This window comes from Poecilia formosa, unplaced genomic scaffold (genome assembly GCF_000485575.1).
Source record: "Poecilia formosa unplaced genomic scaffold, Poecilia_formosa-5.1.2 Scaffold422, whole genome shotgun sequence".
Taxonomy (NCBI): Eukaryota; Metazoa; Chordata; class Actinopteri; order Cyprinodontiformes; family Poeciliidae; genus Poecilia; species Poecilia formosa.
In genome coordinates, this window is record NW_006800361.1 from 250,703 (window position 1) to 267,248 (window position 16,546).

Sequence of the window (16,546 nt, forward strand, 5' to 3'; positions counted from 1 at the left end):
CACACACACACACACACACACACACACACACAGACACACACACACAGACCCACACACACACACTCGTCGCTCCTTGTTGCTCTGATTTATGCCAAACGTTCCTGAAGTTTAGAATATAAATTAAATGTTTGTAATTTTTACAGATTTTGAACGTTTTTGTTTCTAGAGGTTCTGTGGACCGGGTTCATCAGAACCAACAAAAACTAAACAATTTGATGAGTTTTCTCTGTTTGGACTAAAACAGAAAAATAAAGAGATTATTGTTTGTTTTCTGGAGTAAATCATTTGATAAATGAGAATAATGAAAAGTTTGTCAGTGATATAGACTAAAAATTGATTTATTTCTCTTGATTGATTTTCTGCTTCAAGTTAATAAAACCAGAACCTTTTAATAGATGAGTTTAAAACCGGTTAAAAGTTTTTGCTTTAATCTAAATGGGCCTCATCAGAACCAGGTTCTGATTTATTCAGCATGAATAAAATCCGCAGCATCATTCTGTCTTATCTTATAACCCAGTTTACGGTCCACTAAAGCTTCATTAAATCAGGTTTTTGTTTCCCGTCTGGTTTTTTCCAGAACAGCGCCCCTGGTGGCGGCGTGTTGGATGGTTCTGCTGGTTCTGGTTCAGTCATGTTTGGACCGTTCTTCTCTGTGGTTCTGGATGCTGAGCAGCTAGAAGGATTTTCACTCTTTACATTCAGACTGTTGTTATGATGCATAACCATGGCAACGGGGTTTTGTTTTTAGCACCCAGAGCTGCTGATTAGCATCTCAAAAGCCCCAATAGTGGCTGACCTTTGACCCCAGAGGAGATGATGCAGAGAGAGGAGGAGGAAGTTCATCTTATCCCCTGCTCCAACATCCTTCTAACCAGACGGTCAGTGAGATTTAGAGAGGAGAAGCAAAAGCAAAGGAGGTGGATTAGCAGAACGGCAATATTTAAGTTTCCTTTGGTATAAATAGTTTGTTTTATTGAATTAATTTTGTTTTTCCTCTTTCTCTTTATTTACTATAATTAGTTTCTGTTTCTGTCAGAACTTCATGATAAATAAGTTTGTTTCTTCACTCTTTGGGGTTTTACTGGTTTCTGTTCAGTTTGAACTGATTTTAATGATCAGATTAAATTAAATTGCTGCTTGTTTTATAAACATGTTTGACTCGAAAGTTGGAGAAATACTGAGATTCAGATTAATAACAGGATCAGCATTCAGCCCGTTTCCTCTGACGTGCTGCAGTACCTCACTGACACCAGCAGGGGGAGCTGCAGTTCGCGGCGCTGGTTGAATCAGCAGCAGAAACTCTGGGTTTATCTCCACCAGAGATCTACAGGATGACTTTCTGAACATTTATGACATTTTTTCATCTTTCTGGATGTTCTAGTAGAACCTGGACCGGGATCTGGTCCCGCAGCTCGGTTCTGGACACGATGGAGGAATCTTCCATCAGGCATTTTGCTTCAGTTTGGGTTTTAATCAGGTTCTGCGGACGGATCGTCTTTGTGGAGGGGTTTTAATAAAAACTGGACGTTTATCTGTGAGCTTGTTGACAACCAGAGACAGAATGAGGCCGAAGACAGAACCAGAACCAGAACCTCGAGGTCCAAGTCAGGTTTCTGGACTTCAGGCTTAAGTTTTTAGAACCAAACTAAAACCATCAGGAGTTGTGTTACAAAGTTCTGCTTCCTCCAACTCCCAACCTGAAGCTCAGGACAGAAAGACAGAAAGACCACTCCAGAACCGGGTGGTTGCTAGTCGAAGCTCTCCAGGACGGGCTCGTGACCCGTCTCCCTGAGGAAGCGCAGCAGGTCCTGCGGCCGCAGCCCCATAGTGGCGCTGTTGGTCATTGGGTGGAAGTAGACCAGCTGATGGCCGCCGTCCAGCAGGTCCCGGTCCAGAACCAGCCGCACGCTCCGGTCCGAGTCGAACAGCAGCGCCAGCGCCGAGGCGCAGCCCTGACCCACCTGGCGGGAGAGGAAGACGTTATCCAACATGGAGTCCGCTCCGACCCACCAGAACCGCCATCAGAACCCGGACCTACCTTGAGTTTCTCCATCATGGCGGCCTCGTCGGCGAAGCGCAGGTTGCCGCTGCCGACGCCGAGCTTCTTGGCCAGATCGTTCAGGTTCACCTGCAGACGGACAGACAGAGAGGTCAGACTGGGCCAATCAGAGGCCGGCTGGGCCAATCAGAGGCCGGGAGGCGGAGCCAGCCTCACCTGGCGGTCGTGGCGAGCCGACACCAGCCACAGGCCTTTCTTCTTCTTGTCCTTCAGGAACAGGTTCTTGGTGACGGCGCCGCTCACGTCCTGCAGGTGAGGCATCATCTCCTCCACGGTGAACACCTGCAGCGACGAAGAGGAGGACGACGAAGAGTTACCTGGAGGAAGAGTCACTTTACCTGTTCTTGGAGTGAAACTCCTGATCCAGGTTTTCCTTCTGACCCTTTAACAACTTCACGACTTTCAGGATGGGAGGAAACCTGAACTAGAGGCGATCAAACCTCCAGCTTCATTAAATCAACCCCAAAATTACATCAGAAACAAAAATGAATATGAGCTGCTGCTCATAAACTTATTCAGAAATTATCAGCAATAATCTGAGTTATTCAGCCTCTTATAAGACCGGCTAAATTCTCTCATTTCATTTTCCAAAGTCATGTTTTTATCAAGTCATTAATTCATTTAGAAATGTCACAGCTTCAAACTAAATGTTTAATAAACAAGCTAAATTAAATATTTAGCTTCGAATTAAATATTAGTTAGCATAAATGAATGAAATATTTAGTTTGGTAATTAAATGTTTAGCTTTCAACTAAATATTACTTAGCTTTGACAAACTGAATATACCAAACTACAAAGACATTTATTTAGCAAATACCATAATATAACATTCAGCCAAATATTAGTTATCATCAAACTAAATAATTACCTTGCTAAATACATATTTACCTTGAAATTGTGACATTTATGAATGAATTAAGATCATAGTAAAATTAACACCAGTTTTCCCTCCTATGGAGGCCGAATATCTCAAATTAATGCTGTTGTTATAAACGGAACCAGGTCCAGTTCGCAGAGCTGATCCTGCAGCTTCAACACATGCGGGTCGGTACCGGGCCTCTGCAGCGCTGGATGACCTGCTGGACCCAGCTGCGTGTTGGACTCTAGGAAATCAAGAAGCAGGATAATGGGGTGTGTTATGATGTGGCGCCCTCTGCTGGCCCAGATGGATCAGCGCTACTAAAACGAGTCAGTCATGAAAACTGAAAGTTTCTGAAAAGTTCAGAAAAATAATTTATGTTATTATATTTAGCACATAAAACCTGGTCATTTAGCAGCGATTCAGCAGAAATCACAATGAAGTTAATAAATCTGACATTAAAAAAATGATTCCGTTCGAAAACCTGCAGATTATTGGATTAAAGACGTTTTGCAGCAGAATGCATCCCAGAATAACCTCCCAGCACATGACTGAAGGTGATCCAGATCTGATGAAAGGTTCGGCTGATGAACCGAACCCAGTGGGTCACTCTGTATGTGTTCATGTGGAGAAGCAGAAACTTCATCTGAACTGGAACTGAAGCACAGGAAGGTCCGTGATGCTGAAAGGTGGCGCCGAATTACAGAGCGAGTCAGAGGGCATCGAAATATGAAATTATTATTACCGTCAACTGTTCAAAACGTTCAAATAAGGAGGATTTAGTTTAAAAGACAGAAACGGGACTGGGATTCAACAGGTTCCATCTGCAGGTTCCATCTACAGCCTGAACAGAACCGGTTCCGGTTCTTACCGGAGGATGCTCCACGCAGCTGGTCTGGATGTCCAGCTTCCGCAGGAAGTCCTGCAGCTCGGCCCGCAGGTCTTCACTCATTCTGAGTTCTTGTTCCGATCAATGAGGACCGACTGGATCGGACCCAGAGGCCTCTTCTTCTTCCTCTGTAGCTCTGAAATGCTGCACCGCTGCCCCCTGCCGGCGGCTGCAGGTAACACATGGAGCCTCCGCCTGACTGGAGTTATGAAACGGAACCACTAAGCCTGAACTCTGACCCAGTTCGGCTCCTGAAACCATCAGTCTGATGAACATTATGAAACTGCAGAGATTCAGGTCATGTTCTACAAACTCACCTTGACCAGAACCAGAAACCCAACAGAACCGGGACAAGGAACAGACAAGATCCAAACTAGACCCAGGAGGAACCAGAACCAGAACCTCCAGAGCAGAGAGAGGAACGGGCAGGCGCCTCGGTCCGGACTCCAGGAAACGAGAAAAATCTTTTATTGTCCCAAAATGGGGAAAATTCTCCACAACAGCAGCAAAGAGACAAAAAGCAAACAGAGAATAAAACCAGTAAAAAAGAATAAAATAAAAACATGAGGGGGACATTTCTTACATTTCTCAAAAATGATAAAAAATCCAAAATGTTTTTAATAAACCTGCATCTGAACTGACCACCTGCAGCTGCTCTCTCATCAACATTTAAACTATTAATTATTATTTTCCCAGTCCCTCCACAAGCTTCTCTCCCAGTAAAACCAGTATTAATGGAACCACAGAGTTTAGATTTTATTTAAAGTTTTGATATTTAACGTCCAACTTTATGATTTCTGGGTTTATTTATCTAGAAATCTGCCGCATTAATAAGATTGGATTAATTAGATTAAGACTGATCATTTCGGAGATCATTTTTTTCAGATTTTATTTATGATTTCAAACCAAAACAAACATTTTTATTGAAAAGTAAACTCGTTCCTCGGTGGAGGAACATCTGGATCCTCTGGATGTTTTTACAGATGTTCGTCGTCGTGGCGTCCTGACCCACAGAACTACAGCTGATCTGCCACCAGCAGGAGGGACGGGGTTCTGATCGGTTCTGATCCAACATCGGGAACACAGCTGGCTGCCCGACCAGTGAAGCTTCGAGCTCCACCAAACAGAACCAGAACCTGCAGAAACGGACCAGAACCTTCAGGGGAACCCCAGAGGGTTTTCTGCTGCGTTCAGGTAAAACCAGATCTTTAGGTTTGCTGTGGCGGCGCCGGGGCGAAACACGACCCACACGGAGGCTCAGGCGGCGGCCGCAGGTTCGATTCCCGGCCTGGCCGCATGTCTCCCCCCGCTGTCATTACCCTGTTTGCTGTCGGACTACTTCCACATAAAGGCCACCAACACTGTAAAAATAGATAATTATTTTCTCCTTTAGTTCTGATTAATTTTTCCTCCTTTATGTTGAGATTCATTTTGATCTCCTGAATGTTTTATTCTCACATTTTAACACTTTTTCCTCTGTATTTATCACATTAGTTTTTCTCTCCAGATTAAATTTATGATTCGATGAATTGCTGATAAAAATTGAAAAACTATTAGATTTAAGAACAGATTCCTTGCAGCGCGGTGAGAGCATATGCGGCCTGACCTTTGGACATCACCTTTATGCTGATGATGTGCTGGTAATGGCTCAGCCTGAAACATCCACACCCTCCCTCATTGAGACACCAAGAAATTCAGTGACATTTCAGGTTATAAAATCAATTTCAACTAATCAGAGGTTATGCCTTTAGGCATCTTGAAACAAAAACCCCAGACTGCCTCTCCTTCCCCTTTCAGTGGCTCCTAGAGCGTTTTGTGTATTTAGGGATCCAGATCACATCCGCTTTTGATCAGATGTATAAAAGTAATTTCACCCCCTGTCTGAGCGTGTTCGATTGGACCTGGAGATATGGAGGACTTATCTTGGCTCGGCCTGTTGCCCTTCTGAAAATGTTTCCAGAAGGGCAACACATGTCTGATTGGTTCACCTTTCTCACCTGTTGTCCAGGTTAGAGCGCGGAGGGGCGGGGCCAGAGGAAAAAGGGGGCGGGGCTCCAGAAAGAGAGAGAGAGAGAGAGAGAGAGAGAGAGAGAGCAGTGGATAGCAGTCCTCCTCCTCCTCTTCCTCCTCCGCCGCTGCCGCTGCTGGCCTCCCGCGGATCCAGCTCCTCCTGCGGACTCCACGCGCTCCGGACACTCTGGCGCTGTCCACGGTTCCCGCGTGGAGCGAGCCAGGCTCGGCTCAGCGGATCCACGATCTGCACCTCCACGGAGTGGCCGGACCCACGGTGAGCAAGTTCACTGGGATCAGAGGAGAGAGGAGGGGAGATGATGGAAGAGAGTTATATCAGGTTTAGATCAGGTTTAGATCATGTTTAGATCATGTTTAGATCAGGTTTAGATCATGTTTAGATCATGTTTAGATCATGTTTAGATCAGGTTTAGATCAGGTTCAGATCATGCCAGGCTGCAGGTTTTGATCAGATGAAATGATTTGATTCATTCTGACATCAGAGATCAGGAACTGAAGATCAGATTGAATTTATTTAAATGAGGAAATCTTCCTTTAATATCCTGATGATTATTGAAGGCAGGAGATCAGGAGGTTCAGATGTTTAGTTTCATCTTCTTTCTTTATTTTTTTCAAGTTTATTTTTGTTTTAAATTGAGACTAAAGATATAACAGAATAAAAACATAGTTAGCAATGGTACATCTTCTTTCTAATCACCTGGATTAGAACTTTAATCTACTGAACTGGACCAGTAGAACTGGACCTGCTCATTGAGTTGATTCACCTATATTCAGAGTTTTTGGTTCTCAGGTTCTCTGTCTCTGTGGGTTTCCTCCTCTTGTTGCTCAGTGGGTCCAGTTTGGGTTCACCTTGTTGCTCCAGAACCTGCAGAACTCCGGGTTCAGGCTGTCCTCTCCAACCGCTGCTCTCTTATTGACATTTGTTCTCAGAACATCAGTCGATGCGTTGCTGAAGCTCAGTGATTGCTGCTCCACAGCTTCCTGCCAACTTTCCACTGCCTGGCTGCTGGTTCTGGTTCTGTTCTGATTATTTGGACCATCAGGTCTGAATGTGAACTTTATCAATAATTCTGTTTAAAAGGATAAACATTCAGCCTGTCTTTAGGTCACGACTTGTAACAGAACATCGGTGCTGATTCAGGTCCTGAATTTCCTGATGAGGGCTAAATGGGCAGCTGCCCAGGGTGGTGTTAGACACGGGCGTCTGAGAAATAGAAAGTAAAACATATCTTATATCGGTTGTTTCTGAATGTTTTGCTAGTATTTGTATACATGTGCAGCAGTGGAGTGGGTCCTGCTGAGTACCTGGACATTAGGGTGATTGCCTCAGGGCGGCAGGAAGAGGGGCGCCATATCTGCAGCCTCCACTGATTGTGACAGAAAAGATTTAACTGTAGACACGTCACCACGGTGACCCTTGACTTGCAGAACAACATGGTTCTTCTTGCTTAGTTATATTCCATATAAATGATGTAACTAGTTCTCACCACTAGCTAAAAAGTTAGCTGTGGAAAGCTAAAAGGAAAGTTGTATTTCCTTTTAATTCATGTAAAGCACTTTGAATTGTCTTGTTGCTGAAAATGTGCTATATGAATAAAATTACCTTACCTTACCTGTGCTAATGCTAATGCGCTAATCACAAACATTACAGTGGCATTAAAGTGCTACAACAACATGGCATGGAGTGGAAGTTAATGCTAATGCGCTAAACTTAACCACGTTGATACCCACCAAGTGTCACAAGGAGAACGTGAAGAGAGGAAATGGAACTGCTGCGTAAACACATTTCAAAATAAGAGCATCAATATAAACCTCTAACTACTTGAAGAGTAATTAAACACAGATGTCAGACTTTATTCAACTGAAAACTTTCTAATCAACTGAGTAAATTAGCACTTTAGAAATTATGCTGAAAAATTAACTTAGAGGAAACTAAGTATGCTAAATGTGTATAAAGTTATAAAAACGCTAAGCGAAAAATTAGCTCCACTATTAGCAAATTAACTGTTAGCACCATTAGCGAACATTAAATTGTTCAGGTTGGAGCAGATATTTATGAGAGTCATCAGTAAACATCCTGCTCCCTGCAGACGCTTGTGGTCCGGTCCAACATGACCAGAACTGAACCGGTTCTGACTCAGAGAGGTTCTTAGTTTGACAATCCTCAGGCAGAACAGAGCAATTTATCTGGACCAGAACTCTGTAGAGTTTTTGAATAAATAAAATGGAATCAATTAATTCTCTGCTGGCATCTGGAAAACAACCTGTTTCAAAAATCTCAAAACTGTTGAGTCACAATTTGTTACCTAGCAACCCCGAGCCAAGTCCAGCCCCTCACCTGGCAACCAGGTGGAGCTCCGCCCACCTCCTTCCTGACGCTAAGCTATCGTCGCAATGACGGCCGGAGAAGGAAAATGTTGTTTTATCGGCTGTAGTGCAGATTCCAGTTATTTTCTCCCAGTTACGGAGAATAGAGTCGCGTCGCTTCATTTCAAGCAGAGACATTTGTTTGCATTTTGCGATGTTGCCAAAGAAAGTTGTAGTTTAGCAGCTGATTTCAGGAAGGATGAAAAGTATCAACGTGGTAGGATTTACCGGGATACTGGTACTGAAGCTTCTGTGCTTCGCTAATCTGCGGATGATGTAAGTTTATAATGGTCTGTTGAGTGGTTTTGTTGTTCATTTGTTGAACATTATTTGTCAGTTAGCATAAGCTAACGCTGAATGCTAGCCCGTGCTAGTCCCATTTCTGACGTCACGTTACTCACAAATATCTACTGTCGAGTTAAACTGTTTGTTTGTGAAAACATGTCGGACACCTGGACATTACCGACACTTTTTTTTAAATTATTTTTTATTGTTTTACATATTGAGAGAAGTGCTTCTCCTCTAACCTCGTAAATTTATTTTGAAAACCGGTTTTTTTCTGAATTATTGTGCTAAATGTAATGAACATGTTTTGTTTAGGCCATTTAGACCTTAAAGCCTGGACTTCCTGCTTCACTTCAGGCATCGTTTCTAAAATGGCCGCCTGTAATAATTTGCTGATATTTGATGCAGCTCCAGTTGTTCACATCAGAGCTGCTTTAATCATCCGGTGCTCGGGTTCTGGTTCTGGTTCTGCCCACATTCCTTCATGGCTGCAGCTTATTTCAGGGTCGCTGTGTGAGCAGCAGTGAGGCGTGAAGGGTCTGGGCTTTTCTTTTATTCCTCACCAGTTAAACCAGTTGAACCAGTTAAACGTTCTGAACTGGACTTTATCTGTAATAAAACAGCCTGATTGAGGCTGACCTTCCAGCGTTGTGCCAGTAGGAGGCGCCATTGTGGCTGCTGACCCAGAGAAGAGAAGCAGGCGGTTCCGACCCGTTGGACCTGCCGGTCCTCCATCTATGGAGCTGTTTGAGCTCCTCCGCGTCGCTCACATTCCTGCAGCCTGAGCGGCGCGTTAACCCAGGTTAACGCGCCGGTGCAGCAGCCGACCCGGCTGCTGCACCGGACCGGGAGGTCTCCGTGGAAACAGGAAGATTAGTCACGGTTTACTGCAGAACCCTCTGATCAGCCGCCGAGGTCCTAGTTAAAGCAAACATGTTGATTTTCATTTTACAATCCAGATCTGAAAAGTGTGGAGTGCATCTGCTTCCAGTCTGGGTCCAGAACTCTGTAGAACCTCCTCCAGTACAGAGAGGTGTGTTCTGATTGGCCAGCAGTTTGTTGCCATGTTTTACAGAAAGGTGGATATTTTCCTTCAACTGGTCGACTTCCTGTATCTGGGTTTTATCTCCGTTTGTCCGACTTGGTGAGGAATTCTGAACATTTTTATGATTCTTACCTAAATAACTCCAAAGATGGATGAAAACTCATCATCTGCAGACAGGTGGCGATCTCTGTGAAAACAAAATGGAGGATGCAGAAAGATGGTGGAGAAAACACTTTAGTGTTTCTGTTTGTTGTTCAGACCGGAGTAGATCATGAGGATCCTCTGCTCACCGATCGAAGCAGGAATCGTTTTAAATCAAATTTTCTCCCCAAAGATCTGATTCAAATGTCAGAAGGTAAAATGTTCCCTCAGCAGCGAGGAAGTAGAAGCTGCTAATGTGTGCTAGCACTAGCTAACCTGTTCAACTGACAGATGTTGTATTCTAGTGCTTGGCGCCCCTTTCTGATAGCGCCCTGGGCAGCTGCCCATGAAGCCCATTTCAGAACCTGTTCAGATGTGTAAAATGTTTCCCATGTGGCTGTTCCGGTGAGCAGAACCTCCAGAACCAGCCGGTGCAGAGGGGTTCTGCCTCAGAGGTAATGATGCAACAATCAGACGAGTCGGGAGGAATTCAGCTCCAAGGTCTGCAGCGATGATTCACCTCCAGAGCGGCCGCTTCACTCAGCCGCTTCGTCCAATCCTGACTCCAGTCCGAAGAAAACATCTGGAAAATGTTTAAGAACATTTAAAAACATCGGAAAACGTCTGAAACTGTCGGAAAACGTTGCGCTCCCTGCTGGTCGAGCTCCTCTGTCTCTCTAGCATTTTGGCTGCTGTGTCGCTCTGCGTCTCGCTAACCTTTGACCTTCTGTCCAGCAGTCAGGACAGATTAGGAAACCTCTGGGCAAAGACAGGAGAGGGCCCGACCCGCTGAGACGGGAACATCCAGAACAGAACCGGGTCGGAGCGGGATGTTTGACCCAAACAGAACCAAACAATCTGATTATTGAAAATAATTTCATTTATTATTTATTACTTTAAAACTGTAAGTATTTGAAATGAAAACCGACTCTAATCCTAATCTGACCTCTCAGATTAGACCAGATTTAAATCCAAATTTAAAACAAAACAAACATTAAAAACTCTTCTTAGTTTTGGATCAGCAGAAGTTTTCACGCCTCCACAGAAAACCTGACGACTTTATTTGATCAGTTCAAGTTTAGTTTTGAAATTCCAGAATAACCAGTTATTCACCTGATGTGACGTCAAAAGGATGGACTGAACCTGACAGCTGGTCCTGAGACGGGACAGGAGGAAGATTATGGTGAGGAAGACGATGCTGTCGCCATGTCGAGCCTCGCCACTGGTTGCTAGGATACCAAGGTTACAGGCTCTGCCTTGATTTATTGGACGTTTACTGCGATGCATTCAGGGCCTGCGTGTAAATCTGATGTCTGACTGACTGGAGGACCGACTGCAGCACCTGAGAGGCCGAGGATGAGGAGGACATCTTCATCAGTTGATCAGCTAATCAATGTTTTTCTTAATTGTTTTGACGAGCAGAGACGTATGTAAACTTCTGACCCGGCGGATCGGCTGATGAAAGATGGCGCGGTTGGTTAACGAGGCCGGGTCTGGTGGGGCAGACATGAGCAGCAGAGTGCAGAGCTGATCAATCTGATGATCAGATCTGATCCATCAGTAATTAACTCCAACTGCTGAAGGTCAATCAGCTCCTGATGAGGTCAGCAGACATCAGAGGGAAACAGACGGAGATCAGAACCATCTGCAAATCAGAAGGAAAAATTAATCTCACAGCAGATTCCTCAGAGTAACGATCAGATCTGTTCAGCAGGAAGTTTACCAACTGAAAAAAACTAAACTTCGACTGACAGCCTGAAGGTTTCAGCTAGATGAAGCTAGCTTTGATGCTGTTTCTCCTCCAGGTGGCGATGTAGCCTCAGCTAGCTGTAACGCCGTGTTTCTCCTCCAGGTGGCGATGTAGCCTCAGCTAGCTGTAACGCCGTGTTTCTCCTCCAGGTGGCGATGTAGCCTCAGCTAGCTGTAACGCCGTGTTTCTCCTCCAGGTGGCGATGCTGGCTCCGCCCCCCCAGCCGTTCCCCACTGTGGACGTCCCTGACCACGCCCACTACACCATCGGCTCTGTCATCCTGGCCATCGGCGTCACGGGCGTGGTCGGGAACTTCCTGGTGATCTACGCCTTCAGCAGGTAGAGAGAACATTTCCTGCGACCAAATATGGCCAAATCTGTCCAGTGGTTAATGAAGGCCGTCAAAACGTTGTTACATTTTAATTTAAACGTTTGTGATCACCTGCTTGGTTTAATAAACTAATAATTTCATAATTACATTACAAAACAGGAAGCTGGATGTTTTTTCTTTGTTCTACAAAGGTAGTATAGAAAAAGAATTTAGCATTTGCCACAACTTTATTTTTTTACTTACCTATTAAATTAAGAAAAAAAAAATTAATAATCTTCCTGAATCCAATTGGCTGAGCGACTTTTTTTGTTTCTCATTTTGAAATTATTTAATTTAAACTAAATTTGGAGAATTTTTTTCACCAAAAAAAGAAGAGCTTAGATCTGAAGGAATTTATCTGTGAAAATTAAAAGGAGTAATTTTTCTCTCACAACAGAAAAATTCCTCAAGAAAAAGCCCGGAAATCAGAGATGTGTTGGCAAGGGCGTAGATCCATCTCATTACTGGGGGGAACCATAAACAGGAACATTTCTTAAGACCAATTTTTGGGAGGGGGGGTCGGCAAAGTTACAGTGAAATGTAACGTAAAATGTTTAAAGAGTTTTTAAACCACATTCAAGCTGCAGGACCAAAAATGGCTAGTGATGCACATCAAACGTGTTTTTCTCAGTAAGCAGCCTACTGAGAAACTAAACTAAAATTTAAATGTTGCTTCTATGCGAGTTTTGTTCATTCTGACTGATCTGATCTCTGCTACTCCTTTGCAAAAATGTAAGGTTCTAAAGAAAAAACGCTTTAATGAGTAACTATTAAAGTTCCCCATAAACATTGATTTATTGAAATGGCTCCCAATACAAGTTATGGCCTATTTAAATTATAACTTGTTAAGCTGCTTTATTTTTAAGCCTTTTTTAAATTATGGCATATCCTGGATGACTGAGAACAAATAAGCAGATATAAATGAATATCTGAAGTATCATAACTTAAACATAACATTTAAAGCACCAAAGTTTATATAGAAAAATATTCAGATTTTATTTTGTGGTTTTAAAGGCTCTATATTGAAGACAATGAGAAATAAAGGCATAACTTTGTTTTTTTTCTATCTGTTCTCGGCTCCCACTCTGAGCTGGTCCACCTGCTCAGCCCCTTCCTCCCGTTTCAAACTCTTGTAATTAACTAAAACTTAAAGAGTTAAATATGAATGAGATGTTTGCTACCTTTAACTTAAACTTAAAAAGCTTAAGTTTCTGAAAGCAGTGTAGCAGTTTAGCTAATGAGGTAGCTCATCACGATTCAGCCAAAGTAAGAAAATAACGAACTGCAGTCGGATTTTTATTGTTAATGTGTTTATTCTTATTGAGTAGAGAAAGTAAGTAAAAGGTGTTGCATGTTTTTTAAATATTTTATATTTTTAAATGTTTTATGTTTGTGCTGCGGAGCCACAGCTAACAGCTAACAGCTAGCTCCTCTCTGCAGTGGCTCTAATTCAGCGCTGTTGCTCCTCCTACACTTTGGACTGAACCATTGTTCTAATAATGGTGGGGGGGACCTAAAAAAAATATTTTTTTCTGAGATAAATGGCAGATTTAGTTCGTTTTTTGTTTCTTTTGCCATTTCATATTGAGATTAATTAAATGCAAACGTTTCTTTAATGATTTGTTTTGGGGGGACAATTCTAGACTTTTCCAAGACTTTGGGGGTCTGGACCCCCCAAACCTCCCTGGGATTTACGCCTATGTGTGTTGATGAACAGGTGTTTGTTCTGTTAAAGAGTCACCTCCGTTTATCGACCCAGCCCATCCATCTCTCCTCAGCGAACATCTTTGTTTTTAAGGAGCGATTCGATCGGCGAATTCGATCCGTCCTCCTTGGAAGTCCGGCCGGTTTCTGACGTCCGCTTCATCGATCCGACGTTTATTTAGAGGAAAACCAGCAGATTTAATTCTGATGGTTCTGATCCAGAATCCTTTCATCAGATCCACGAACCGAGTTCATCCTGAAATTAAAATAGAAACCCAGAAACAAACTGAAAACCTGAAATATTCACATTAATACTGTTACATTTACATCTTTAAAGTTAAAAAAATTATGAAAAGAGTTAAAATAAATGTATCTAAATATAAAAATTGATCAGATCTGGTGTTATTGATCTGGTTTGATTTGTGTCTTTTTTTTTATCTTCAAGGAAATATTTTATTTTTGCAGATAAACTTTTAAAACTGATTTGGCAGAAATCCTGAATTTAACCTCGAACTACGGGGCTAAATCAACACCAAAAATGTTACAGCATACCTGGGATTAAATAACTTAACGAAAAAATATCAAGTTTTGATCTTAAAAATAAAAATGTATATTTATTTTATCCAATCTGTAAAGTTTACATTATTTTTGTTGTAAATACATTTCTGTAGTTTTCTCAGTTCAACATCAAACCTCTGTATTCAGTTTTAACATAAATTTTAATCTATTTCTTGAAATGATAAATATTTCAGGATTTCTGGCCCAGATTTGGTCAAAACATTTAAATTCAGCCAAAAATCTGCTGAAAATATGAAGAAGTTCAGATGATTGACTGAGAACGTTCATTAAAAACAAACTGTTAAAAACCAAATTATTCAAACCAAATGAAACATGAAATATTTTCAAAACCTTTTAAATCTGTAAATATTTCCCTAAAGCGTAGACGCGCCCCCTGCTGGCATAAATGTGCATTAATATGATGCAAGAAAAGTTTTTATTTCATTTATTTATGTATTTCTTTATAGTTCTATTAGTTTTTATTTATATATGCATTTGTTTTTTTTTGTTTTTTGTTTAAAATTTTAATTAATTTTATTTGTGTAAATGTGGTTAATTTATTTTGTTAATTTTGTATTGCATTTTCATGTTATTGTTTATTTACTTTATTTCTGTGCTTCCTGCAGGAGCCGCAGCCTGCGCACGCCGGCCAACATGTTCATCATCAACCTGGCCGTCACCGACCTGCTGATGTGCCTCACCCAGTCGCCCGTCTTCTTCACCACCAGCATGAACAAGAGGTGGATCTTTGGAGAGAAAGGTAACCATGGCAACCAGGGGAGGGCCCTTCATCCAACACCAGGGGGCGCTACAGAGTGGTGGAGTTTATGTCTCATAAATGACTCTGGATTATTTTTTCAGTAATTTCAAAAGATTTTAGCAGTTTCTGGATTCTCAATTTTCTGCCAGATATTTGTCATTTGGTCGCCATGGTTACAGAACTGACAGCTGAACATGGCGCCGGTTAGAGAGCAGTTACAGAGGCAGAACACCAGGGGGCGACAAACTAGAAGCGCTTCCCCTGACTGGTTCCTCNTCGAGCTCCGCGGAGTAAGCGGCGTTTAGCTCAAGGTTGATCCGATTTATGAACGCTACTGTCGGCCAGCGGTTCTCCACCGCTCCCGGCCGCAGCGCCCGAAGGTTCACTTAGGGACTATCAACAAATTACCGAACCAAACATTCCTGTCAAACAAATGTTAATAAATGCCTTGAAGTGTGACCAACTGACTTAATCATCAGTGCTAATTCAGGCTTTTACATGAGACACAATGTCCTCTATTAAATTTTAAAGTCATATACAATATTTTAAATAATTTTAATATTAAATAATATAATGCTTTCTTCAATAGATCCCAAGTCATCTGACCTATTTACTCAGAATCACTTTGAAATTATTCTACAAATCAGTAGAGATAAGGCACAGTCATTTGTTTTCCATTTTAAGCCATTTTCCTTTTTCCCAAAATTTAATGTTTTTCTTCAATAGCTTCCAGGTCATGTGACCTGTTGACCCTATCCTGTATAGGTGAGGCATCATTTGTTTTCTATTTTAACATTTTTTTTATTTTTTTAGCAATTTTCTTCGTCAAAATTTAGTATGTTTTTGCAATAGCTTCCAGGACAAGTGTCATATTGATTCAAAATCACTTTGAAATTGTTCTACAAATCATTAGAGATGAGGCACCCTCATTTTTACCATTTTAGATCTATTTCCATTTATTATGTAATTTAAATTTACAAATTAAAAAAAAGATTGGTGTTTAATAGCTTAAATTTCATGTGACCCACTGACAAGGAATAAAAAGGGCTAAATGGAATAAAAATGAGTGTGCCCCACCTATCCAGTCTAGTAGAATAATTTCACATTGATTTTGAGTTAATTGGTCACACTGAGGCCAGATTTCCCACGCCCACTGATTACGGCTGCACATTTGAAGAATCTTTGAAGGAATTTAAACAAACTTTCAATCAAGACCCCGACAAAACATCTGATGCTAGAGAACTGCTAAACATCAGGCAAGGGCAGCGCTCTGTAGCGGACTTTGCCATAGACTTCTGTATGATGGCAGCCGCATCAGGCTGGAATCCTCCTGCTCTGAAAAGTGCCTTTTTCAACGCATTACACAAAAACATTAAAGACGAATTGGCCACCCTGGACGAACCTGAATCTCTTGACGAATTAATACTAGGTAGCAGAATCCGGGTCCGAGCCAAGGAGAGAAAGAGGGGAAGTCCTTTAGTCAGAACGTCTGTTGGAGGTGGAGTAACTAACACTCTTACCTGTTCGTCTTCATCGGTTGTTGAACCAGAGCCCATGCAGATAGGCAACACACGCCTCTCACCTGAGGAGAGACAGAGACGTATCTCCGCTAATCTCTGCCTGTATTGTGGATCACCTGGGCATTTCATTGTGTTAAGGAAGAAATTCCTAAAAATAGGTTAACTTTAGAAAAAGTTTGGCTCTCTCTTCCTTTAGATCCCAGGTCCT

General features: G+C 42.2%; 2 protein-coding genes and 1 long non-coding RNA gene across 6 annotated transcripts in view; 1 reads left to right on the plus strand and 2 right to left on the minus strand.

Moving 5' to 3' along the window:
• Positions 1 to 3,955, minus strand: part of prorsd1 (prolyl-tRNA synthetase domain containing 1) — a 9,645-nt gene extending 5,690 nt beyond the window's left edge. The window contains exons 1-5 of one of the 4 annotated variants that reach the window (XM_016663483.1): positions 3,790 to 3,928; positions 2,216 to 2,341; positions 2,039 to 2,128; positions 1,739 to 1,961; positions 1,453 to 1,592 (exon numbers count right to left, since the gene is read on the minus strand). In XM_016663483.1, the coding sequence (XP_016518969.1) occupies positions 1,749 to 1,961; positions 2,039 to 2,128; positions 2,216 to 2,341; positions 3,790 to 3,870 (510 nt within the window). In that variant the 5' untranslated portion in view covers positions 3,871 to 3,928 and the 3' untranslated portion in view covers positions 1,453 to 1,592; positions 1,739 to 1,748. Of the gene's footprint in view, positions 1 to 1,452; positions 1,962 to 2,038; positions 2,129 to 2,215; positions 2,342 to 3,789 lie in introns of those variants that run through there. The other 3 variants (XM_016663481.1, XM_016663482.1, XM_007577006.2) reach the window with 3 other exon arrangements.
• A 1,965-nt stretch (positions 3,956 to 5,920) lies between these two features.
• The window catches only part of opn4a (opsin 4a (melanopsin)), a 16,673-nt gene continuing 6,047 nt past the window's right edge, over positions 5,921 to 16,546 (plus strand). Inside the window, exons 1-3 of the mRNA XM_016663480.1 lie at positions 5,921 to 6,094; positions 11,623 to 11,765; positions 14,685 to 14,818. Coding sequence (XP_016518966.1) covers positions 11,629 to 11,765; positions 14,685 to 14,818 — 271 coding nt within the window. The 5' untranslated portion in view covers positions 5,921 to 6,094; positions 11,623 to 11,628. The remainder of the gene's footprint in view (positions 6,095 to 11,622; positions 11,766 to 14,684; positions 14,819 to 16,546) is intronic.
• On the minus strand, positions 6,352 to 7,389 carry LOC107833654 (uncharacterized). Its single transcript, XR_001659422.1, has 2 exons — positions 7,144 to 7,389; positions 6,352 to 7,042 (listed from the first exon to the last, which is right to left on the minus strand). It is a non-coding gene; the product is annotated as an uncharacterized LOC107833654 (long non-coding RNA).